We start from the raw sequence: 25,015 nt of genomic DNA on the forward strand, positions 1-25,015 counted from the left end.
CATTTTTCGGGTGATGTTACTATAGAATTCATCTATTTTGTTTTTAATTTCTATTACAAAATTTTTTAAATAAATATTTTAAATTAAGACTAAAATAAAATAAAAAAATGTTTGTGTTTTGACGTTGTGCACATTAAAAAAACGGACAAACGGACACGGGAGTGCCCGTTTGAACGCTAGTTTTAAATAAACATTTTTACATATTTAACTATTATGGTTCGATCTTAATCTGACCTTGATCCAAGCTTTAAACATTAATTATCTTAATTAAAAAAATGGATTGGAGTACAAGTTGAATTGGTTCAATAAGAACTTGATTGGTTCATATGCAAATGTGAATCGATGTAGATGATGTTAAACCAGTTACATATCAAATTAACTCGCCAAATCGGATTGAAAAATCGGACATACACATTTTCTGTCAGAGAAATTGCAAACAAAGTGACAGACTAAAAGCGCGTACGCTTAAAGAAGTAAGAAAATAGACGAAAAAATATTCAAAAGAGAAAAACAAAAGTGTACATGACGATGTCGCCTGCTAATTTTCTCACATTTCATTTGCGAGTAAGTAAGATTTGGAGAGGAGTAAAAAAAGAAAATTCTTTTTTCAATGCTTAATGATAATATTTATTTTCAATATAGTAATATCAATGGCAATTGTGTGCGTGTGTATGACCTAGTGGTGAAAGCTTGGATCTTGAGTGTGTGCTCCCCTCAAGGTCTCAAGTTCAAATCCGAGATAATATTTAAGGGGATGAAAGAATTTTATTTGGAGTTGTGTGAGGTTGAATTAGTATAGTTGGGATATTTTAAAAGTTGACAAAAAAATAGGAAAAAGAAAGATGGAAAGAAAGAAAATTCATATTACTATCGTTTTCCTTCTGGAAAGAAAAAGACAGAAAAAAAAGAGACAAAAAAAAAAGAGACAAGAAAAAAAAAAGAAAACGGCTGCAAGACAGTTGTTGAAAAGTGAAGAAAAATGTCTACTAATTCAACTCTTATAATTCTTTTCAAATCTCTTTTGTTCGTTAAAATCTTAACATACTACCCCTTAAGATTTATCTCACAACCTTGGCCACTTACAACCCGAATAAAGTCTTTTTGATCTTTATGTGCAAGTATTTTAAGTGTGGTTGTCAGATTCTTTTCAAATTTATGGTAGTGCTAACTTTTATGATGTGCCATGAGTGCAAGCAAATAACTTAAACACTTGAGAGTGACAGAATAGTTATAACATGTGAAAATATTACCACTTAGAGTCGGATTTGGGCTCGTGCAACCTGGCCCGTTGCACGAAGCCTCTAAAAAATCAGGGCCTCAAACTTTTATTTATAAACTACAAACATTTCAAAATTTTATGTATATCATATGTTGCAACTTTATTTGATAATTCTCTCAGTAGCGCAGCGGCTTGTTATTATCATTTTTCACCAAGAGGTGAAGGATCAATCCATACTAATACCCTTTTTATAATTAAATTTTATTAATTAACAAAAAATGTCAAAATGGTGTACAAGGGGATTCAGACTCAAGTTCTTAGGGTGTGTTTGGTTCAGGGATTCGAAAGAGATCCCCAGGAAAAAGTTACCCGGAAATAAAAATAAGGAAGTTTGATTCCCGAGTATATTTAAGAAAATGTGTTTGGCATATCATTTGATATTCCTAGGAAAATTAGTAGTTATATTTTCTAATAAAAAATTAATGTGAAATTTCATGGGAATGAACATTTCCACCTTCTTACATGGGAATAAAATTATTGAAATTATAGAAGTTATTAGAAATTATTTTATTCCTTGGAACCTTTAATCCTAGGAATAAATTTTCTTCAAACTCTTAAAAAGCATGAGTATAACCATTTTCTAAAGATTATTCCTGAAAACTTAATTCTTAAACTTGAAACAAACACCTCCTTATAGAGTTATTTCAATTATATTATCATTGGAGAAGGCCCAAACTACAATATAATTTTAGCAAGTATATATTATTTATTAAATTTTATAAATTTATTAATCCATATTAAGCATTTCATTTTTTTTTCAAAATAAATTTCAAAATATGATTAAATAGTTAAAGGTTCGCAACTAGTATATATTATATATTTTTTCCTCTAACTTTTAATGTTATTTATAATTTTAATAAAATATAATTATTTATTATTAGGGCCCATTTTAAAATTTGGAACAGGGCTTCTGAATTTTATGAGACGACCCTATTGCCACTTTTGATGTACTCTTTGATAAATTGTCCCCTAAGTTATTTTGATTATCACAAGAGGTTATTCACTAACGTCATATCCCTTGAAGCTTAAAATTAGAATTCTGCTTAGCCCTGCGTGATCCCGAAAGTCTTTGAAATTGCATGTTTTGTTTTTTGTTTTTGTTCTTATTTTCAATTTTTATTATGTTTTGAATTTTGAAGTTAGAGTTTTACTCGGAGTGCAAAGTTCAAGTGTGGGAGAATTTGATCAGTGTATTTTAATACATTATGTTTAACTTTGTGTTACGATAATTTTATGACTTATCACATTATTTTCATTGCTTTTGGTGTATTTTTAAAAGTTAAGTTTAAATTTGCTTTTATTTTATTTATGTTGTTTATTTTTGGAATAAGTTGTATGCCAAAACTAAATCTCAACTTAAGGCCCAAAAAGACCAAGGAAACTGAAACCAAGGCAAATAAACTATTAGCCTAATTAATTAGATGCCCTGTGCATTTCAAATTTCAGATGAAATCATATTTTATCTTCGCCTCCAAGCAAATCAAATCATAGCATTGATGGAGAACGCGTGAAATCTTCAAAATTATCAACAAATAATTGTCTAGGCATCATAAATAATATATTAGAAGACATGTTTTAGAAAATTTTGGTTTCATATTTTATGGGTCGAATCTTCAAGGATTTTATGGAGTTTTTACACACTCAAACGCTCAGAAGCAACACTATAAATAGGCAATCCTGTTCCCCTCATTTGCATCATATTTTTTCTCTCTTCTTCTTATTTCTTCTATGTGTTCTTATGTGAGTTATACTTTGCACAATAAGCATCATCATACATGACCTCACAATAAGTCTCCCCTTTGGAATTTTTTCCTCAAGAAGATTATTCTTGGAAGGTTCATCTTTGAGAAGTCAATAAAGGAAAGGAATGTCCAACCATAGAGTCCTATGATCTGTTGTTATGGAAGAAAATTTTCACAATAACTTCAAGCCATATGTGAACATGTGCCAAGGGTTGATAAGGGAATTCTTCACACAAATACCAGATCAAGAATTCTCGAAACTTGCAAGAGATTTCTACTCAAACCTGAACTTTGAAGATCTATCACTGAAGACATCTGGAAAGGAATAGAGATTGATATTCATAGAGATTAGTTCAGCCAAATGTCTGAACTGCCCTTCTATGGTGTATCATATACCTATGATAGGTCAATAAAGTTCAAAAAATTCAAACGTTCCACCGCTATCATATCTTTTGTTATGAATCCCATTGAAGATAGAAAGCTACCTATCAAAGCCAGCTACTTAAAGGCCAATATTCATGTGGCATACTATTTGATCACAAGGATACGCCTCTTGAGGAAAGATAATCTTGTAGTTGTTATTAGAGAGGATGTGGTCCATTTATGGTTACTAACCCAAAAAATTTAAACAAATTGGGTTGACGACATGTTTTTCCATATGATATAGTGCAAGCAAAGTCGGAAAAACATGATAACCACATGGAGCGTTGATCACCAATATATTAGTTGATACAAGAGTCAAGACTATGGGAGAATCACTAGATCCAATCCACTCCAAGTTCAACTACTCGTTTCTAATTAGCCTAAGGGTTCGTATCTTTTTTGGAGAACCAAGGAACAAATCAATGGATGAAGACGAAGATGTAACCACTACGCCAAAAGAGACTTTAGACAGCGCACTTTAGACAGCGCTTTTCTAAAAAAGCGCTGCTATAAGGAAAATAAAAAATAAAACACGGAAACAGTATAAGAAAATGAGTAAAAGCGCTGCTAGAAGTCTGACCTTAGACAGCGCTTCTCAAAAAGCGCTGCTAAAGGGGTTGCCTAAGAAAGCACTTCTCATAAGCGCTGCTAAAGGGTCATATTAGCCAGCGCTTCTCCAAAAGTGCTGTCTAAAGGCATATATAAAAATTAAAAAATAGAAGCCCTTTTCACAGAACTCGTTTACCAGATATACGAAACCCTATCGTCTTCAACTTCTTACTCTTCCATCACCGCGGAAACCTTCAACTCCTTACTCTTCCACTTCTTCATCTTCTTCTCTTACTAACGGAAGAATAATACCTCGTTCTTCATCTTCCACTACGTCGTCGTTTTTTAACCCTAGAGGTCGATCCACGACTCCGAGTCGAGGTCGGAGTGAGTCAACGAATTACGGCTCGCGTGGTTATAGAGATCGTTCTCCGGTTGCGTTTGGGGCAGAGGAGTTGATTGTTGACCTTGTCGATGCGTCTATATCAGCGGATAGCATTTCCGTCACGATTCGGTTTCGTCCGTTGAGGTAATGCTTAGATCTGTGTTTTACTTTCAGATCCATTGTTTATGGTGAGATTTGTATATAACTGTTTGATTTGGTTGCAGTGAAAGAGAGTATAATAAAGGAGATGAGATCGCTTGGTATGCGGATGGGGATAAGATTGTTAGAAATGAATATAATCCAGCTACTGCTTATGCATTTGGTATGTTGTGTTCATGTTTTGATTGATTTTGTTGGAGTTTATTTCTTGTTTAGGCTAATAGTTTTCATTAGGAAAGTCATTATTATGGTTCAGTGTAGAAACTTGAAATTGTGGATGTTAATTTATGATTCTGATTTGATTCTCGACAGATAGATTTTTTGGACCACATACCGTATCAGATGTGGTGTATGAAGTAGCTGTCAAACCTGTGGTGAAGGCTGCCATGGAAGGTGTCAATGGTATGAAATGCTAATCTCTGGAGTCGAGGCAAATTTAGAATGTGATGTGTGAGGAGAGTTTGATTTGATACTACCAAGTTATTTTCATGGATTGATCAATACTTTGAGTTTTATTTGATAACTTTATTAAAATTGTTAGGGTGACTAGTTTGTTAGATATACTGTTCAGTGTTGGAGTGACTAATGAGTCAGCTGAGTTTTGAATATAACTTTTTCCTTTTATAAAGCTTTTTTGGTTAATGGAAAGTAACTTTAACTCTAAATATTTCAGGAACTGTGTTTGCCTATGGTGTGACCAGCAATGGTAAGACACATACTATGCATGTAAGTGTCATTCTTTATCTAACTGCTTTTCTTTTTAATTGTATGCTTTCATCTGATGTTTTGTGCTCAAAGCCATAGAATTGTGTGTCACTTTCCATCAATCATCATATTGCAATTTTATAGCTTGTTATTTAGATTAGAGTTTTCTCTGGTAATATTGATGTTTGTTAAAAAGGACTGTCTGTTAGTAATTTTTTGTTGGTTTTGATTTTTGAGCACAACAGTGCTTATTTTACATGACAGTTTCTTCTTGTAAGTGTTGGCCTTTTATACTTATGCTACATGATGGCTACTTCTCGTAGTCTCGCTGTTGATTGATGTTTTTGTAGCTATGCCGAGGCTGATCCATCTGAAAGGAGTTATAAAAGGAAAAAGAAGGAATTTGAACCACCTGAGCGAGTTCAGAAATGCCGTAAAGCAGAGTATTCAGCTCCTGCAGTACCAATGGTTGATGGAGCTTCTATCCAAGTTAGAAGTTGGTCGTATGGGAAGTTAAAGTCGGTTTTTCAGAATCAAATATTCAGAGTTTAGATTCTTCACTTTGCGTGCTATGTCTGGTTGAATGTTAATTTCGTTATTGTATGTATTTGATTCATTTGTGCTGTTGACATCAGGTTAGAGTTAATACACGACTTCTTTATCAGCAAACCAAATTCAACCTTCTCAGAGAAGAGAGCGAGGGCTATGCCAAATTGGTATTACCCGAATTTCCTTACTCTTGACTTTTTAGCTTGTTAGGATGTCTTCTATGCATTATCATAACATGTTGCACTTGCGCCCATTGACGTTTGGACTGAACACAATAGCGTGTATAACAATAAATGTATCTTCCTTTTTTGAGTTCAATTAAAAGGGAAGTTATTCAGATCTTAAGAAATGTAAAGCAATATTGTAGCTTACTATCAATATTATTATGGTACTAAACACTTCTCTTCTACACTGTAGTTAATTGATTTTAAATTTTACTTGGTCTGACACAGTGTTTGTAAATACTGAACCAAAATGAAACCTATTTTTTATTTATTTTTAATATAAATGTGACCTATATATCGGTTTCAAATAGCTTCTTGACATTTTCCAATACTTTTGAAGAAACCGAGATATTATGTGTTTATACATAATCTATCTTATTATTCTCTCCTTCATATGGCTCTCCTTTTACCAATTCAAAAATTCCATCACTTCTCTCAAGAGATAGTACTAGATTCTACTTCACACTTTTTTGCCTTCCCAATCACATCATCTAAGAATCAATAATACTAATAATTACATTAAATTAAATTAATATCCATAATATATGTATCATTCTGTCTACCACCTTAGAATTTGCATAGAAATTTTAATGAATGATCTTTTTTGTCATTATAATAATTAATTATTCTTTAAGCTTTTTATACCTTTAATTAAAAAAAGACTCTACTTCCACTCTTAGTGTAATTATTGCATTTGAGTTGGTGGGGATGCATTGGCTGCTTTTATATCAATTTTGTTTGTGCTTTTTTCTATTCAACTATGGCTTGGTAATGTTCCTTGGTGCACAGGTTAGAAAAAAATCATAATCTTCTATAAAGTATATGAAAATCTTCCTCTCAAAGAAAAAGAAAGGAATCTGTGAACCAAATATGTTCTCAATAGGATATATACCTTACTTAGTCATCTCATGCTGATATAATTGATTGAAACTTAATGCTTGCATTAGTTAATAGAATGGGTGGCAGGTGGTACTATTAGGCAATGTATTGATCTGAGATTGAAAGGAGATACAAGTGAGAACAATGAATGAGCAGGTTGATTCTACTTACACTCATAACATTGAGAAATTGGTGAAGAAAGTATGCATGATATCATTTTTGCAATTTCTGGCTTCTTTAGCTATGACAATATAAAAGTTGGTGATATAGTTGTAAAAAAACACTTATGTCTCGATGTTTAATTTATGGATAGATGTTGGGTTTATTTGTTTTTATTTGCTTTTCATGTTAGGCTGCTTTATTTGATAAATGAAGGTAGTGATTAATTGGAATTTGGAAGAGAAATGCATATGAACGTGTGGATTCGAAGGCTTTCAGTTTGTGCCGATTCGAATATGTCATGGGCTGGCCGTTCGGTAAGTGTAGACATGTATGGCTGGCTATGTATTTGTATGAACTTTGGTAGAGTTGTTGTTTGTATTCTTTTTTTGACAGTATCAGATATTTGTGAATATGGTAGTGTAACTGGTTTGAGGTTTTATCTTATACCTGAACTGTTTGTGGCAGATTGAACACTCCTGTACTGATGTGCACTAAATTATGCAGGTTAACCGATGGTTGTCAAGTTGTGGTTATAAGCTTTAGTATGAGATTCACATATTCTTCGGAGGACCTGACGATAATGAAGCGCTTGCTTACGGTATGAGAATAGCCGAACATCCTGACATTGTGCTAACTGTTGTTAAATTTGTGTATCCACCCGGAACAACATTATCATTCGGCGCTAAGTTAGTCGGTGTTGCATCGGTAGAATATAATATGTTAGGAAGAAATTAAATAGGTTAACAGTTGATTGTATATTATCAAAGAATGTAAATAGGTTAACTGGTGATTGTATGTTATCATTTCATCATTAATTTTTTTACTGAGGTGCTTTTGAATTTTCATTTGTATCATATTTCCAAACAATGATATTATTATTATTATTATTATTATTATTATTATTATTATTATTATTATTATTATTATTATTATTATTATTGTTATTATTATTATTATTATTATTATTATTATTATTTTGTGTAAAAAACAGGTGCATATAAAATATATAATTCAAACAACGTTATTTTAAGTAAATTATATAAAAAAAAATTATATAGCTTAGATAGCGCTTTACACTAAAAGCGCTGCCTAAAGTAGATTTTTTTTTAATTTTTGGGTTTACTAAAAGCGCTGCCGTAGGGGGGCCTTTAACAGCGCTTTTAAACTAAAAGCGCTGGCTTAGGTGGGCCTTTAGCAGCGCTTTTAAACTAAAAGTGCTGGCTTAGTGGGGCCTTTAGCAGCGCTTTTAAACTAAAAGCGTTGGCTTAAGGGGGCCTTTAGCAGCGCTTTCCCTTTAAAAAAAACGCTGTCTTTACCTACAGCAGCGCTGGAATAGACAGCGCTTTAAAGCGCTGTCTAAAGCCAAAAAAAGCGCTGTCTAAGGTCTTGTTTGGCGTAGTGAACCCAAACAGCCTCAACAAATGAGACAATCCTCAATACACTAATGGAAATCTCTCAACAAAATGCTCTGGCTATTCAGAACTTGGCAAAGGATATAACTATCATCAATAGAAATACCACAAGAGATGATGATATTAATGACGACGAGTAGTCTCACTTATGTATTTTAGTTTTAGCAATTAAGTATGTTTAATTTTTTGTGTTTTCTTGCTTTTGGAAACCTGCATAATTCATAACATTTTTTCCTCGTCAATATTTGAATTCCAGTATTTGAATTAATAAATCAATGTTTTTCCTTTCTTCTTTAAATATGTTTTACCTATGTGAAGTATGTGCTTCCATATTTACAAACACTTTCTAGTATCTTTTCTCACCTTTTTGATTATACCAAAGAGGGAAAAGTATACTCTTAGAGGGAGTAGAGTATACTCTCTACTCATGTGAGAGGGAGTTTAATCACTCTAAAATTTATCTATCTGTTTCAATATATGATAAAATAACATCTAAGATTGGGCCCTATAAGCCATAATAACATATGAAACAACCTATACTTTTACCTACAAACCTAATATCCCAACTTTAATAGGTAAAGAAGCCACCATCTATCGAAGGTCCCTGAATAAAGCGTCTTCAACCGCCCTTCACGTCTCGATATTAAACTAAATAAATGTCTTATCCATGTAAATTGGTTGACACGTCCTTACGACAAAAAATAGTTTGGCGATACTCATGTAGGATCTAAGTAGAAGAAGCTCGCTATGCGGCTTCCTTAATTATGGAAGAAGATGCACTAACTTAAAATTTTTGATAATTCTATTCATTGGCAACCCCCTCGATAAAACCTATATCTCGACTAACATCCCATCTAAGAAATTTCACCCCAAACAGTTGTCTCCCAATGTCTGAAGGGAATAACTTCTTACAATGTTTAGTGCCATCACACAAAGACCAAAATATTAGAGTCGCAAATATTCAATTTAAGACTCAATCATGGGGCCATCTCCTAAAACATGTCAATGGCTTTAGTCACATCTGAATCCCAATGATGGTCCCATCATCAAAATTGCTACTAATTATGAACAAGAAGCTTACAACTATCTTTGATCTTATGAGTAAAAAGGTGTAACACAGGAGAGAAAATGAGTGAACCCTAAACCAATGAACCATCTCAATTTAGTTTGCTCAACACCCTGTTGACATTATGCAAAATAGCCTTAGCATCACCTGATACCCCAACCCCAAATTGAAAGTCATTAAGATAATTTTTTCACATCTTTACCAACTATTTTTATAGCATCCTTGAATACCATATGCCTCCAAACATAACGTATAACATTAAGGTGTATCCACCATCAAACTTTAATAACTACGTCAAGGGTGCGAAAGTTACAAACATGCCAAACTTAGTATACATCTTCCTTTTAACCATACGTTAACTACTTGATTGATTACACATACAAAATCTTGTCACATCAGAATCTTCTCCATGCAACACGTCTAATATGTGTTAAGCTCACAAACCATCTTTACCACATGATATAATAACATCTAAGATTAGGCCCTAAAAGCCATAATAACATATGATACAACCTATACTTCTGCCTACAAACCTAATACCCCGACTTTAATAGGTAAAAAAGCCACCATCTATCGAAGGTCCCTGAAAAGGATCTTCAACCGCCTTTCACATCTCTTTATCAAACTAAATAAATGTCTCATCCGTGTAAATTGGTTGACACGTCCTTGGGACAAAAAATAGTTTGGCGATACCCATGTATGATCTAAGTAGAAGAACCCGCTATGCGACTTCCTTAATTGTGGAAGAAGATGAATTGACTTAAAAATTTTGATAACTCTATTCATGGGAAACCCCTTTGATAAAAACCTATATCTTGACTAACATTCCATCTAAGCAATTTCACCCCAAACACCAGTCTCCAAATGTCTGAAGGGAACAACTTGTTACAATGTTTAGTGCCATCACACAAAGACCAAAATATTAGAGTCACAGATATTCAATTTAAGACTCTATCATAGGGCCATCTCCTAAATATGTCAAGGGTTTTAGTCACCTCTGAATCCCACTGATGGTCCCACCTTCAAAATTGCTACCAATTATGAACAAGAAGCTTACAACTATCTTTGACCTTAAGAGTAAAAAGGTGTAACACAAGAGCAAAAATGAGTGAACCCTAAACTAATGAACCATCTCAATTTAGCTTGCTCAACACCCTGTTGAGACTATGCAAAATAGCCTTTGCACCACATGATACCCTAACCCCAAATTGAAAGTTATTAAGATCATTTGTCACGTCTCAACTAACTATTTTTATAGCATCATTGAATACCATACATCTCCAAATATATCATATAACAATAAGGTGTATCCACCATCAAACTATAATAACGACGTCAAGGGTGCGGAAGTTCCAAACCATGCCAAACTTTGTATAAATCTTGTCACATCACAATCTTCTCCACATAACACATCTAATATGTGTTAAACTCACAAGCTATCTTTACCACATGGTATCTCGATAGAGATCAACTTAATACACGTAAAAATAATAAATTTCAATAAAAAAGAAAAACTAAAAGAATACGAGGGTTATCAGAGGTAACACCTACAATTATTAATGATAAATAAAATATAATAAGAAATGAATCTACCTGAAGTTCAAACTCTAATTTTTTATCATAATTTAATTGATTCAAAATAGTTAGGTCAGATTAGGTTTCAAAACACTATACTTTTTGAAACATATACTGGTATTAAAAGCAAACAAAAAAATTAGTGAATATATAAACAAATATATTAAAAATGGGGCATAGTCAAATATATAAACAAAAAAAAATGGAATGATGATTAAGTATATAAATTGACCCATTCGAATCTGACATGTATTTTAATCAGAGTGAAGAAAAGAAAGCATTGGTTTCGCATTATTTGATTTTCAACTGCTACACGTTCAAAATTATATTACGTGGGACCCCACCTCACACGCAACCCCTATCTCTATCGTACACCCTACCGCACCAGATTAGCGTCTATACAAACCATATGAAACGTCCCTCTTTCTCACAATTCACACCGTTCGATAAACGCATTTTGGTTCTTGTAAGTTTTCTTCTTCGCTCTTTCTATTTCTCACGCTCTAATTCCGCTAATTTCTCTGTTTTTTCTAATTCTTTGTTTATCAGCTTATTAATTTGTTGAATTTCTGTTTCTTCTGATTTGATAGATAGGTTTTTTTTATATATATTTCTTGTTTATTTGCTTGTACCGTTGATTTCTTTGTTTTATGCCCCTTTTCCATGTTAAAAAATTTGTAAGAAATTTCAGATTTCAGAAACCCTGAAATTCAATTTGGAAGGTAAATTGTAGAAATCCATAGTAAAAAGATGAATTGTGATTTATCTGGTAATAACCACTAGAAACTCACGGAATGGACCAACTATGAGTACCGGGTTCGAACCTGGTGATGACGTTCAACCTAGCAATATCGGCTTATGTCAGTTGAGCTAGGATTTACAGACAATGGTTTTATGATCTTAAGAGTAGTAAGTTGCTAACTGTGTTTTGTGCCATGTTGTGTTTTTTTTCTTCAGTGAAGAAGGACCCTTCTCTTTGCGCGTGTCCCGTCCTCTTCTCCAATCTTCCTCCACCACCACGACTACATTAGTGTAATATATAGAAAGCAAGAAGTATTATGGAAGTTAAGCTCTGGAATGACAAACGCGAGAGAGAAATGTACGACAACTTTGCTGAGCTTTATGCGATTATCAAGGCTACTGAGAGACTTGAGAAAGCTTATGTTAGAGATATAATCTCGCCACAAGAATATGAGATAGAGTGCCAGAAGCTTATAGCTCATTTCAAAACCCTAGCTTCTACGCTTAAGGATACTGTGCCTAGCATTGAGAGATTTGCGGATACTTATAGGATGGAGTGCCCGGCTGCGATTAACCGTCTTGTGGTATCTGGTGTGCCTGCTACAGTAGAGCACCGAGCCATTGCGGCAGCAGGCACGTCCACCTCGGCTGCCATTGTGGCTGAGTGTGTGCAGAATTTTATTACATCAATGGATTCCTTGAAGCTTAACATGGTGGCTGTGGATCAGGTGCATCCTTTGCTTTCGGACCTTTATGGTTCACTTAATAAGCTGACGATTTTGCCGCCTGATTTTGAGGGGAAAATCAAAATGAAGGATTGGATTGCAAGGTTATCGAAGATGGGTGCAGCTGATGAGTTGACAGAACAACAGGCCCGGCAGCTTCACTTTGATCTCGAGTCTTCTTACAATTCCTTTATGGCTGCTCTTCCCAATGCCGGCACTTGATTGAATGAGGGGACTTGTAATTAAATCAAAAATTCCTTTTTCTATATTTTCCCCTTTGGTTGCAAATATTGTTGATTGGAATTGAATTTTCTATTTGGTGGAAGCATATATATTTTAAAGGCCAAATCATGGATATTCATAAATCATAGCTGTGCTTATCACTGAAGGTTAATTCTATATTGTGGATGAGCTTTGAGCTTTTGTCTTCTTTTCTGCCATTGTTTGGTTTGAGTTTCTCTGTAATCCTATATAGAAAGGGTGAAATCTTACTGAAAATTGAGTTTACAAAGTTGTTTGTTAATCCTATATAGAAAGAAAGGGTGAAATCTTACTGAAAATTGAGTTTACAAAGTTGTTTGTGTTTTTATACTTTATATTATTTAATAGTACATATGGATCATAGAAGGACCTGTTTGTGCATCTAAGCCTCTAAATCATAATTATGCATGTGATTACTGATAATCTCACAGTATCATACTCTGACATTATTGTATTAAGTATTAACCCCAGGATTATTTTTCCATTCTACTAGTACTAGTGAATGAAATGCATGTGAAACTGTGAAAGATCTCTTCTGTCAATTATTTATGTTTAACTTAGCTGGTCTTTTATGCCTTTACTTTTATCATCTTAATCTTAAAAGCACACAATGGTAAGTAATTTTCTTTCTTTTGCTTCTTGGTTCAAATTTCTAAGTACTAGTTAGAAATGGGGCTAAAAATGACCAAAGGAATGATGCTTGAGCCTGGAGGTTTGCTGTAGATTAGAAATGGGGCTAAAAATGCGTTTCCTGTCTCTGACTGACACAAGCATTGTCTTTTCATGCAGTCATAGTAGTAAAACAAACAATTTTCTTATCATGTTTTTGCTATTGCGTGGGGTTGTATCTAAATACAGAGAAAATGTTACTACTGTGTAGCATATGTCATTAAAGCTGTGCATGTAACAGAACAGTGACGTAAAGGAACATCCAAAGCACCATAGAAACAAGTCAAGATGTACCAAATTCTGAAGAAACAAAGGACTAATATTCAATATGGAAAGCATGCAAATGCATGCTTACAATGTGGCTTGCTGTTCCATACCTATGTTACAACAGACATGAATATAACTCCAATAAATAGAAGTGCATTTATTTACGTATACTTTAGATATGAAAACTCTTGCAAAACAAGCTTCATTAATTCTACAGTGGCCCGTATAGGTTTGCATTTATTAAGAAAATTTCTCACCTCACCCTATAGCATTTAGGCGCACCATTGAAATGACAAAACGGCCCCTCATGTTTTCGTAGATTGATCTCCGGAAGCACTTTTTTTGTTTGTGTAAGTTTACTTTGCTCCGTAGATTGTTCTACGGAAGCATTTAATGTTATAGTTTGCGCCGGGCCCTTCCCCTCCCCATTCTTCAGTTTTCACTTACTCTCTCAAAAATCCTCTCAACTCAAAAATCAAACAACTGCAATCCGTTGCATTTTTCTCTCTCGAGTTCGGGCGGCATTGTCAACATCAACAACCTACACATTTCATCAAGTTCAAATATCTATTTAATCGGTAAGTTTTCGGTATTTCGAGTTATTTTAGAGTAGTTGTGAAATCGAATTAGAATTCGATATTAAGGTGTATAATTGATTGGATAGGTTTAGAAATAGTATTTATAGACAATGTAGGTAATGTTTTAGGTTTTAAACGTACGATCAAGGCACAAAAATGGTTTTTCTGGTGATTGAATAGTGGAAATACACCATTGTTGCGTTCTCTGCTTTCAGTAGCTTCCGTAGATGCATCTACGGAAACACCCAATATTTTTGAAAGAAAGGTCCTTCCGTAGATCCATCTACAGAAGCACCCAGGGTTTCTGAAAAAATGGTGCTTCCGTATATGCATCTAGGCCGTATATGCATATACAGAAGAGTGTTTTCCTGTTTTTATTTTTATGTTTATTTATAAATACACAGTTTCTAACTCGATCATTTTTGTATCATAATGCAGACATCATGACTCACGGTCCGGACAGGGACATCCATGGTAGAACATCACAACACGCATCCGTTCGGCGAGAACGGACGTTGCGTACAGTATCTCAGGTGACCGATGGAGCTGCGGTTGTACCTGACTCACCTTCTACATCCGACACACCCGCTTCAGTCAGGCTCATTTCTTCACTTGCATCATCCAGACTCACTCCATCACCCGCGCCCCTAGATGATGTGGCATGTCTGCTTCATCTACCTATTAGGGGTACCTTCATTCGTCACAGTAGGATGACGAAGGCGGAAGCTCAGGAGATGCTGATTGCTGAGCTGAGGGCTGATCCCGATGAGGCCCTTGAGGAGGTGGAGAGGACTCGGGGGACCCACGTCAGGTTTAGTTTCCGTCAGAGATAGTACGATGTGGAGCTCACTGCGGCACACTGTTGAATGCAGTATAGGGCAAGCAACAAAAAAAAGATTTGGAAATATTTATCCGGGAATTATCGTCCTCAGAGACGGAGAGATGCCATTCAACAGTTTCTATGGTTTCGAGCTTGGGTTTGAATGGGCAAAAAGTAAACAAAGATATAGACAAGAAAAGAATAAGCACATTCTCAGAAGAGAAATAACTTATCAGGAATGTAAATATATTCACTCTTCACAAACATACACTTACCAACCCGTTATACTCAACCTACGATACTCATCTATGTCATCACGTACCTCTCACATAAGCGTCCATCTCTGGAGCACAAACGAGATCATCTCACAACTAAGGTTATCTCTAACGCGAAGTCACGAGAACATCCGTGTTCTCGCGTCGGCGATCTCTCGCGCGCCGCTCAAACACGAAAGCATTAAGAACAGATACAAACAATGAATGCTAGCTCTAAATCTATCTCTAGAGTTCAAAACCAACGGATTATCATCCTAGATAAGGATTCAAGAAGTTTATCTCTAAAGCAACCCAAATCCCCCAGCATAGAGCAAAAATCCAGGATAACATCAACACAGATTTGTAAAGCAAGTTAAATATAACATTATAATCGGTAAATATACATAAGATTCAAGTAAATATACAAAAAAACCCAACCAAAAAGAAATACACAAAGAAGAAGAGAAATGAACCGAAAATCTCCCAGTTTGTCAGCTCCGTTCGACGCTCAATCCACCCCCGATCATCCTTATGCAACCTCCGAAGTTGTTTTCTAAGCTAATTTTGATCTAAGAATGAAAATGATGGAGTTGGGATTAAAACTTTCCCAAAACCATAACCTAAAAATGTGATTTTTGCCCCTTTTAACGAGCTGATGTCTTAGCAGGTCCGCTTAGCGGACCCCCTCCGCTCAGCGGACTCAAAATTGCATCCAGACTCTGATTTGCTCCGCTGGAGCTCCGCTCAGCGGATTGACAGCAAAAGTGAAATCTTGTTTTCGCCATAAGTTGAGAACCGTAACTCCGAATTGCGCCCGGTTCGAAACGTTGGAAAGCTTATTCAATGCTCTATCCAATAATGAATGAATGGAAACCAAAATGATAATTTTTATCATCCTTATTTTGAGCCTTATTCTTTGATGAATTGGTAGAATTTGCATTCTTGAAGCTTAGCCTTTGGTCTTTATTACTCAATGCTCCAAAGATGCATGAATACCTATAAAATGAATGGAAAACTATTAATTGGTATAAAAATGAATAAAAAACACAAGTATGCACATATTTACACAAAAGTTATGATTTTATTACAAAAATCATAAGAATAGAATCGATAAGTGCCACAAATATATACTCAAAATATCGACATTTTGGCACTTATCACACACCAGGCTGAGGGAGACGAGTTGGGGCAGGCTACGCACAGAGAGCGGGCGCTGAGGTACTACTTCCTATATTTGATAGACACCCATGATCTTCCTCTGTGTTGTCAGATAACTGACAGGGGCCTCGAAGCCATTGTAGAGGATTTATTCCCTGAGGAGATTGCTCATAGGCGTGTGCTGGACGATATGATTAGGCTGGCGGAGAGTGCATTTCTATACCGTTGACATCGAGCCAGGACACGTGGGACACTTGACGCCAGGGGTAGAGCCAGCAGAGTCCTTGATGGACTCGAAGGCGGAGACGGAGGTGGAGGACATGGGCAGGATGGTACGCAGGATGCTACCCGACATACTCAGTAGTTTTTTTGGATGATGTATTTATATTTGATTTGTTTATGTATTTGATGATATACTCGACTATGTATTTGGATTATGTATTTGATCGACATTATTTATATATTGTATTTTTATTGGTCTACTTATTGTTGTCTTTCTATATATTTCTGAATTAAAAAATGTATATGTTTAAAAAATGGAGTTTTTAAATGAAAATGAAATGAATTCAGAAAATAGCAGACTGTTTCGTAGATGTATCTACGGAACATTCTGTTTTCACCACCTTCCGTAGATGCATCTACAAAAGTATTTTTAAATTGAAAAAAAGGTATGTTTAAATATGATTTGTTTGATTTTGTATGCTTCCGAGAAATCAATTGTTTTTCAAAATATGGGGTGTTTTCGGAGATTCATCTACGAAAGCTGGGGGCAAAATAGAAATTCCTGTATAAGAAATCCATAGAATTGGTTGAGAAATTTTCTTTATTACATCTTCTAAGAATCCTTAAAGCTCAACAAACACTAACAAAGATAATTACAAAGAATTCATTAGGTATTAGAGAGGTATCCACATTGTAGGTAGCAGGAGTTGAATCCACCATTTTTTGGGTGAGTCAATTTCTCATCAAATAATTTAACATTCTTGGGTCTCACTCATCTACAAATTTAAATAAAATATATTTTAATTTCTTTTACTTAAAAATTGGAGTGGTAACTAATTAATCTATTTGTAATTTTAAATATATTTAAGGGCTGTCTATTCACAATATTATTATTTCTTCACAATATTAATATTATTTTTTATGTAAATCTAATATAATAATAATAATAATGTCTTGTTAGTTGCATAGTCAATTATCTTAAAATCTAAAATAAAATTATTTTTAACACAGTTTCTTTTTTATTTTTGAATGATTGCATAACATTGTTTCTCTATTTGATTTTTTTCAAAGCTGTAAAATAAAATGAAAAATGACCACATGATAGATTTTATAATGATAGGCCTTTTCTCCTAACAGAATTACAATGATAATCCTTAAGAAAATGAGTGAAACTAGAGGCACATGACATACGGTAGTTTTGTTTTGTGCCAGGATGTGTTGCTAGAATGCAAAATCTAGCATTACAAATAGAGGATACGATGCTCTCATAAAAAGTTTTGAATTGCAACATCTTGTTCTTTATAATTGTAGAAAAATGCATGTAAATGCAATAATACGACAAGTGTTGCGATGTCAAGCATATTTAGTTACAATCCTCTATGACTCTATCATATATGATATTAGATATCTCCCGACCACAATTTAAAACCATGACTCTATAATCTTCCTTTGTATCTCATCTCCTTCATCTTAACAAATGAGGTATAAGTGATGTCAAGAGAGGAAACAATAGCACAATAACAAGAACAATACCAAGAAGTATGGCATAACATGTCCATTTCCTAGAACTCTTTTGTTGCACTCTAGCTTCCTGAAGTTGTTCTGTCCCTCTTCTTACAAAAGAACTAGCATGTGCAACATGACTCTCAATATTATTAAGTTGTTGCCCTTGAGACTCTACCAGAGCAGCCATATCCAAAAACACTTGATGCAACTCAACCAAATTCTTCTCTATTTCCTTTACAGCACCATGTCTTTCTTGAATTTCTGATATTGTATCCATTATTTGACCCCTCCCTTGTTCTTGAATTGCCCTTTGCATAAAATTTTCACTTTCTCCACTTGATATCAAATTCTCTATAGTTTCTTCATCCGCTTTCTCTCCCGTTATCGTAAAATATCTTCTTTCCACTGTTTCCTTATACTCATGTTGCATTCTTGCTCTCAAACCTTGAAACTCATCCATCATATCTTTCAGTTTCTTCCCTAATCCGCTAACTACCGAGGTTCTAGTTCTATCCGCCGATGAACCTGGACCACACCCTGCAATCTTTCTATTAGCCGCGTTCGATCGATCCAACGCTTCGAGTTTTCCTTTAATTACTTTAACACGTTTGAGAACTAGTTCTACGTCTTTGTCCATTCGGGATCGAAGATCTTTCATTGTTTTAGCATTGTGCACGGTTTTACTTTCCTCATTAGCTTCTTGTAGTTTTCTATACAACATTTCTATTGCTTTCATGTCTTGTTTTATATTCTCGACATCTTCGAAGAATTTGTCGAGATTCACACTTTCTCTATTCCCTGCTTCTACATCATCAAGGTAAGCTTGTTCCTTCAAATCAGTGTATTTTTTGAAGGAATTTGAAAACAAGTCATTCATTTTCGTGGATTTAATCAACAATGACTAACACCTTTGTTTTAATTTTTTCTTAAATATTGAAATCTACTCTAGTTGATAAATCTAGCAAAAGAAATTTTGTAAGATTATGATATGATTGTTATGCAACATAGTGGTACATGTTCTTTCATGTGACAAAAATCTTGAGGTAGAAGGTAGAAGGTGGCGAAAAACATGTGATTCTCACTAAGAAAAGGTAATTAGTTATGATAATAAGGATTAACTAAATTAACTTGATACTAATTATCAAATCAAAATCAAAGGTGTTAGATGTTAGATTCACCAACGATTACTCGCATATTAACAAATGGCACTGTTGTAACTAAATGTATCATTAATTAGATTTAGTTTATGAGTTCATCTATTTTTTATCCGTTTTCTCTGGCTCACACCTTTTTGCTCTATTTATTTTTAGCATATAATCTTGAAATTTGGTTTTTTTTGGAATAAATTTTAATATATTATCAATTTTATATATTATTTTTTGTTTTCCTCGATCATCAATTAAAATAGAAAGATTTTTATATAGGGACACTAAGGCTTGACATAATGCAATAAGGGGTGTCTGCGGCTCAGTTTGGAGGTAAAAAATCATCTGATCCAAAGATAAATTTATTCGTAGTTCGATTCGATTTTAAATGATTGATTAAAAAATCTGATCCGATTCAATTTCATGATGTTCTTTATTGAGAAGCTTTCTAAAGATTAGAGCTAGATATTGAAAATTTACAACCCTTCAAAGGATATCTGGTGGGCTTCTCAAGTAAATAGGTGCACGATCGAGGATATATTTCAATCAGAATAACTTTCAGAATAGGAAATCAAATAAATAAAAATAAGATATCTTATGGTAAACACCACATCCTTCTACAATATTATCATTGACAAACCTATGTCCAATGCTCTAGAAGTAATTATGCCCATGCTCTCTGACCATCAAGTATCCCTCAATTAACAGGGAAATATGTATGGTGAAGGGAGACGAGAAAGTAGCTAGAAAATGTTATTACAATAGCATGAGAATAAAGAAAATGGTTAAGGTAACCTCCTTAAATTCCAACACTTACACTGTTAACTTTGTGGACATAGATCCAAGGAAAGAATATGTAGAAGACAGACTGGTATCTACAAAAGATCTAAAATACATACAAATTGGCCTCCAAAGTTTCTAAACTACAAAGGTTGGCTCCTCTTTGATAGAATATGAAGAAGGCAAGATTTTATGATTGCTCGAAGAGAATGTAGTCTTGTTCACTTGGACTTCCTCAAACGTTCCAGGAATAGATGATGGCATTATTTGTCATTGTCTCGACCTTAATAATCAACTTCAAACTTGTTATTCCAAGAAAACTTAAGATATGGGAGGAAAGGATGATCGTCGTCAACGAGGAAGTTAAAAAAATAAGGGATGCAAGGTTTATTAGTGAAAACAAGTATCCTACTTGGTGGGATAAAATGGTAATGATAAAAAATCATCGAGTAAATGTCATACATCATACATGTGTGGATTTCACCGATCCTAGTTAGGTGAGCCCTAAAGATCCTTACCCTTTTCCAAACATAGACATGTTGATAATCGAATCTTTAGGGTATCAGGTACTCAATTTCATGGATGCTTACTCGAGTTACAACCAAATTAAGATTAATCCCATTGATGCGCTAAAAGCAACTTTCATGATCAACAACAGAAGTTACTACTATAAGGCAATGATGTTTGGTCTCAAGAACATTTGTGCCACCTACCACTACAAGAAATACCTTATTTAACCAGGGGATAAACTTCTTACTGAATTTATTACATTTCCAGGTGATATACCCCTCGCAATGCACAAAAAATAATAATAGTACTTTGGCATGGGGACTCCCTTATCAAATGCATTGGGGGGAATTTCAATAGTCGAAATTCTACATTGCAAGGGGCTAAGAAAAAGCGCGCCATAATACTTAACAATTTGCCAGGGGCTAACCCCCTCGCAAAACAACATGACAATTTTTCAGGGGCTTCCCCTAGCTAAAAAGAGAATCTCTACACGAAATTCCATCACCGTTCACTATGTCAACCCGTGCATTTATTACTTGACAATTTTTCAGGGGCTCGCCTAGCTAAAACGCAGCATAAATTCTTCAATTACGCTTCAGCTTCCCCATTTTGTAACTCTCTCCATTTTTCTTCTCTCATCCTATTCTCTAACTATATTTTTCTTCTCCATTTCTTTACCAAGTCCACTTCTCAAATTATTCTCTTCAATTTTCAAGGTAAAAATAAATATTTTCTTTTTCTTTTTGATTTACAATTTATTTAAAAGTGCAATTTTAATTTCTTTTTAATTATTTTCTGTTTAATATAGTTACAAAGGAGTTAAGTTTTGCAAGGAAATCCAAAATAAGTTTGGAGTGGTTGATTTGTTTCCTTAAGGTACTTCTCTCTCTCTCTCTCTCTCTCTCTCTCTCTCTCTCTCTCTCTCTCTCTCTCTCTCTCTCTCTCTCTCTCTCTCTCTCTCTCTCTCTCTCTCTCTCTCTCTCTCTCTCTCTCTCTCTCTCTCTCTCTCTCTCTCTCTCTCTCTCTCTCTCTCTCTCTGTTTTTATATATATATATATTAGTGTTGTTGTGGTTTGATATGTTGAATTTCTGTTGTTTATAAAAATATTATGTATATTTGTAATTTTCGACATAATTAACCATTTTCTTAGAATTTGTGTTGTTTATAAAAATATAATGTATATCCACATAATTAATCATTTTCTTATAATCATAGAAACTGTTGAACGGTCTTTAAAACACAAACAATCCTTGTGAATATGATATTTTATAAATTTACTTTTGTACTTCAACATGTTTCTTAAAAACAGGTCTTGTTGATGGCAATGACTATTGGTGGTAGTAGGAAAGAAGATAGTGATTAGGTCTAGTTCAAAAAAATATATAGAAAAATGTCTTAAGTTGTTTTTGTAAAGTCTTTTAAATAGTGTCATAAATTATATGACGATAAATAAACTCAAATAAGTCAATTCAAACATGTCATAATCTAGGCATGGCCACATAATCCAAACCTGTAACCATCAATTTGAATACACCTCAAGTTTGATGGAGAAAACTCGATTTGAGTGAGTTTGGGCTTGGATTTGAGCTTACTCCGATTACAAAATACAGGGACGTGTCAGAAAATTGAAACATTAGTACCTACCTCGAACTTGTCCCGTTTATATCCTTTTGTAATTTATTATTTAATTTTAATAATTCCAAATATTAATTGTATTGTCAATGATTTTGCATTTTGATGTTTACTTTATTATTTGAAATATATGTTTCAAAATTTTTGATATTGATTTACTTGTTTTTTGTAATGTAATTTAATATAAAGGAAAAGGACTATTTCTATTTAAAAATTGATTACGCCGAAGAGATGAGAGTGAGATATTCATATACAACTTGAACTTATTTGAGACGGATTTGGGGTCCAATTTTTCACTTTTATTACGGATCAGCGCAAATAATGTGTATTTATTAGGGATTCATGTTTGAATTTGAGAAAAGACAAAAATCGTGTTCGCCTCGCCATATTATCATGTTGACATTAATCTTTTATTGTTAATTGGACATGTAACGATACCACCCCCATATTCATAATCTTTGAGATTACACATTATGATTAAAACATTTGAGACCAAAATTTATTACAAAAATTTAAATTGATTAATAATAAAAATTGCAATATTATAAAACTTATTTAACTTTTCAATAAATATTTTTATTTGCCTTGGCAAAAAGACACATCTAAATAATATGGAAGAGAGAAATTGTAAATAAATAAATAAATAAATAATACTAGTATTTACTTTTGGTACCAATAAGCGGATAATTATGTGATATATTTTTGTACCCGACCCACTTCCGTTTTTGATCCATCCTAGGTTGTGTTTGGTTGCGGCTAAACCCTGAAGCTTGTTTCACAGAGAGAGACACAGAGAGAGGATCCATGGAAGAATCAGCAATAACGCAACGCCAAACTACCCATGTTAAGAAGAAGGCTTTAAGGAACAAATCTTTGGGTATTTCTTTCGACGAGAAAGATCTCAAAGACTACGTTACTGGCTTTCACAAACGCAAGAAGAAGAGAAGAAAGGAAGCCAATAAGCAACAAGAAGAAGCTCGAAGGAGAAAACGCAACGAGTGTCGCTTAAAGGTACTTTTTTTGTTGTTGCTGTTGATTTCATATGCTATTGCAAAATTCAATTTTTTTATAGCTTATTTGTTCAGTATGATTTTGTAGAGGAAGTTGGAGAGAGATCTTACTTATGGAATTGTTCCACCGAATGCTGATGCTGAAACTGGTGAAGTTGATCAGAACCAAGATGAGGTTACTGAACAAGTTGAATCTCAATCTGTTGCTGGTAAGCTTTTTTGTTCAAATCTCCCCTTTTGTAGGTCTAGGTTTTGTTTGGATAAACAACTTATAGTGTGTTTGGTTTGGCGTTGAAGCCTCCAAATGCACGGCAAGTTGTCCTCTGGACGTGATTTTTCAGAAGCTCTATGTTGTAGCTTCTACACAAACGTGGCTATTTGACGTGATTTTTTAGCAAACGTGAAAAAGCTGACGCCAATCCAAACACACTATTAATTAAGCACTTAGATGCTTATCATATACATGTTTAATTGATTATGCTGTATAAGTTGTATTCATATAATCTATTATCTATAAACTGATTTTGTAAGCTATTTTTGAGAGCTTATAGGAATTAGATGAACATATAAAAAGTTGTTTTATAAAGCTCTCCTAAACAATGTTAATAATTCAAATAAGTCCATTCAAACCGATCTTTAAACTTTGTGCTTTGTTAGAAGTAAAAGGCACTGCATGAAAATATTATTCAGTTCCTTCTTCAGAATTGCATGCGCTTATGGAGCATTCTTCACAGTCCTCATGTCATGTGCTTATATTTAATGTTTTGCTAGGACTTACGTATCTTAATGGTTTAATTCAAACCTGTTTGAGGCTCCTTTCTGCATTTGGTGTATGACTCATTTAATGATTGAATTTATCTTTACTGTTTGAAGCAACAAAGACATATGAAAACGATGATTTGAAAGTCACTGTCGTAACAAAAGAGATCAACCCTGAAGAAGAAAGTTTCCCTACCGAAAGGAAGGAGGCAGCGCCGGCATTGTCTGCCCATCCTGTTGTAGCTGATAAAAAGAAATCGAAATCAGTACCCGTAATTAACAAGAAGCCATTTAAAAAGGTTGCAAAACACAAGTCACGGACAAAGCAAATTTGTAAGAGAGATAAACGGAAAGGAAAGAAGCCGGGAAGGAAGTGATGGTACATTGGTATCTTGCATTTTCTGAACATTCACAAATCTGCCATGAACTCTATTATTGTGGAAGTACTTATCGAGTTCTGTAACTCAGCTACTAACATATTGCAGAATTTGGGCTATTTTCAATGATGAATATAGGTTACCTGGTTCCTTATGTAGATGACAGGTTTTTCTTCTAATGGAGTCTCGCCGTCTTCCCTTGTTAAGTCGATCTTGTGGCGAGATTTCAAAATTAAGAAGAAACAGTTATTTTTGGATTTTTTTAATTAATCGGTAATTATACCGTGTTGTATACATTTATTACATGCAGATGTTTGGTATTCTAGTTTAACATCATTTTTGTTCATTTTAAAATTTCAGTTTCTGTCAAACTTATTTATTCTTTTTATCTTTATGTTTTGAGCAACTATAATTCATCTTTATATATGATCTTCTAATGTATCAAGAATTGTGCTGTAAACTGAAACAGATTCTGTTACGGCTAAAGCAAT

General features: G+C 34.1%; 3 protein-coding genes and 1 long non-coding RNA gene across 4 annotated transcripts; 3 read left to right on the forward strand and 1 right to left on the reverse strand.

The window, feature by feature from the left end:
- Positions 1–4,195: 4,195 nt before the first annotated feature.
- On the forward strand, positions 4,196–7,882 carry LOC131607505 (uncharacterized). The gene is made up of 5 exons (XR_009285322.1): positions 4,196–4,522; positions 4,603–5,788; positions 5,878–5,958; positions 7,247–7,370; positions 7,561–7,882. It is a non-coding gene; the product is annotated as an uncharacterized LOC131607505 (long non-coding RNA).
- Positions 7,883–11,429: 3,547 nt separating this feature from the next.
- LOC131602732 (vacuolar protein sorting-associated protein 28 homolog 1) lies at positions 11,430–12,940 on the forward strand. Its single transcript, XM_058874907.1, has 2 exons — positions 11,430–11,575; positions 12,067–12,940. The coding sequence occupies exon 2, from the start codon at positions 12,168–12,170 to the stop codon at positions 12,795–12,797; it is 630 nt and encodes a 209-aa protein (XP_058730890.1). The 5' UTR covers positions 11,430–11,575; positions 12,067–12,167; the 3' UTR covers positions 12,798–12,940.
- A 5,266-nt stretch (positions 12,941–18,206) lies between these two features.
- LOC131607506 (syntaxin-124-like) lies at positions 18,207–19,463 on the reverse strand. The gene has a single exon (XM_058879507.1). It carries the CDS (start codon positions 19,185–19,187, stop codon positions 18,270–18,272), a length of 918 nt encoding a protein of 305 aa, XP_058735490.1. The 5' UTR covers positions 19,188–19,463; the 3' UTR covers positions 18,207–18,269.
- Positions 19,464–23,089: 3,626 nt separating this feature from the next.
- LOC131607507 (ribosomal RNA-processing protein 17) lies at positions 23,090–24,895 on the forward strand. The gene is made up of 3 exons (XM_058879508.1): positions 23,090–23,389; positions 23,477–23,597; positions 24,262–24,895. The coding sequence occupies exons 1-3, from the start codon at positions 23,183–23,185 to the stop codon at positions 24,522–24,524; spliced, it is 591 nt and encodes a 196-aa protein (XP_058735491.1). The 5' UTR covers positions 23,090–23,182; the 3' UTR covers positions 24,525–24,895.
- Positions 24,896–25,015: the final 120 nt, after the last annotated feature.

The sequence above is a fragment of the Vicia villosa genome, linkage group LG5 (assembly GCF_029867415.1).
Source record: "Vicia villosa cultivar HV-30 ecotype Madison, WI linkage group LG5, Vvil1.0, whole genome shotgun sequence".
NCBI lineage: Eukaryota > Viridiplantae > Streptophyta > Magnoliopsida > Fabales > Fabaceae > Vicia > Vicia villosa.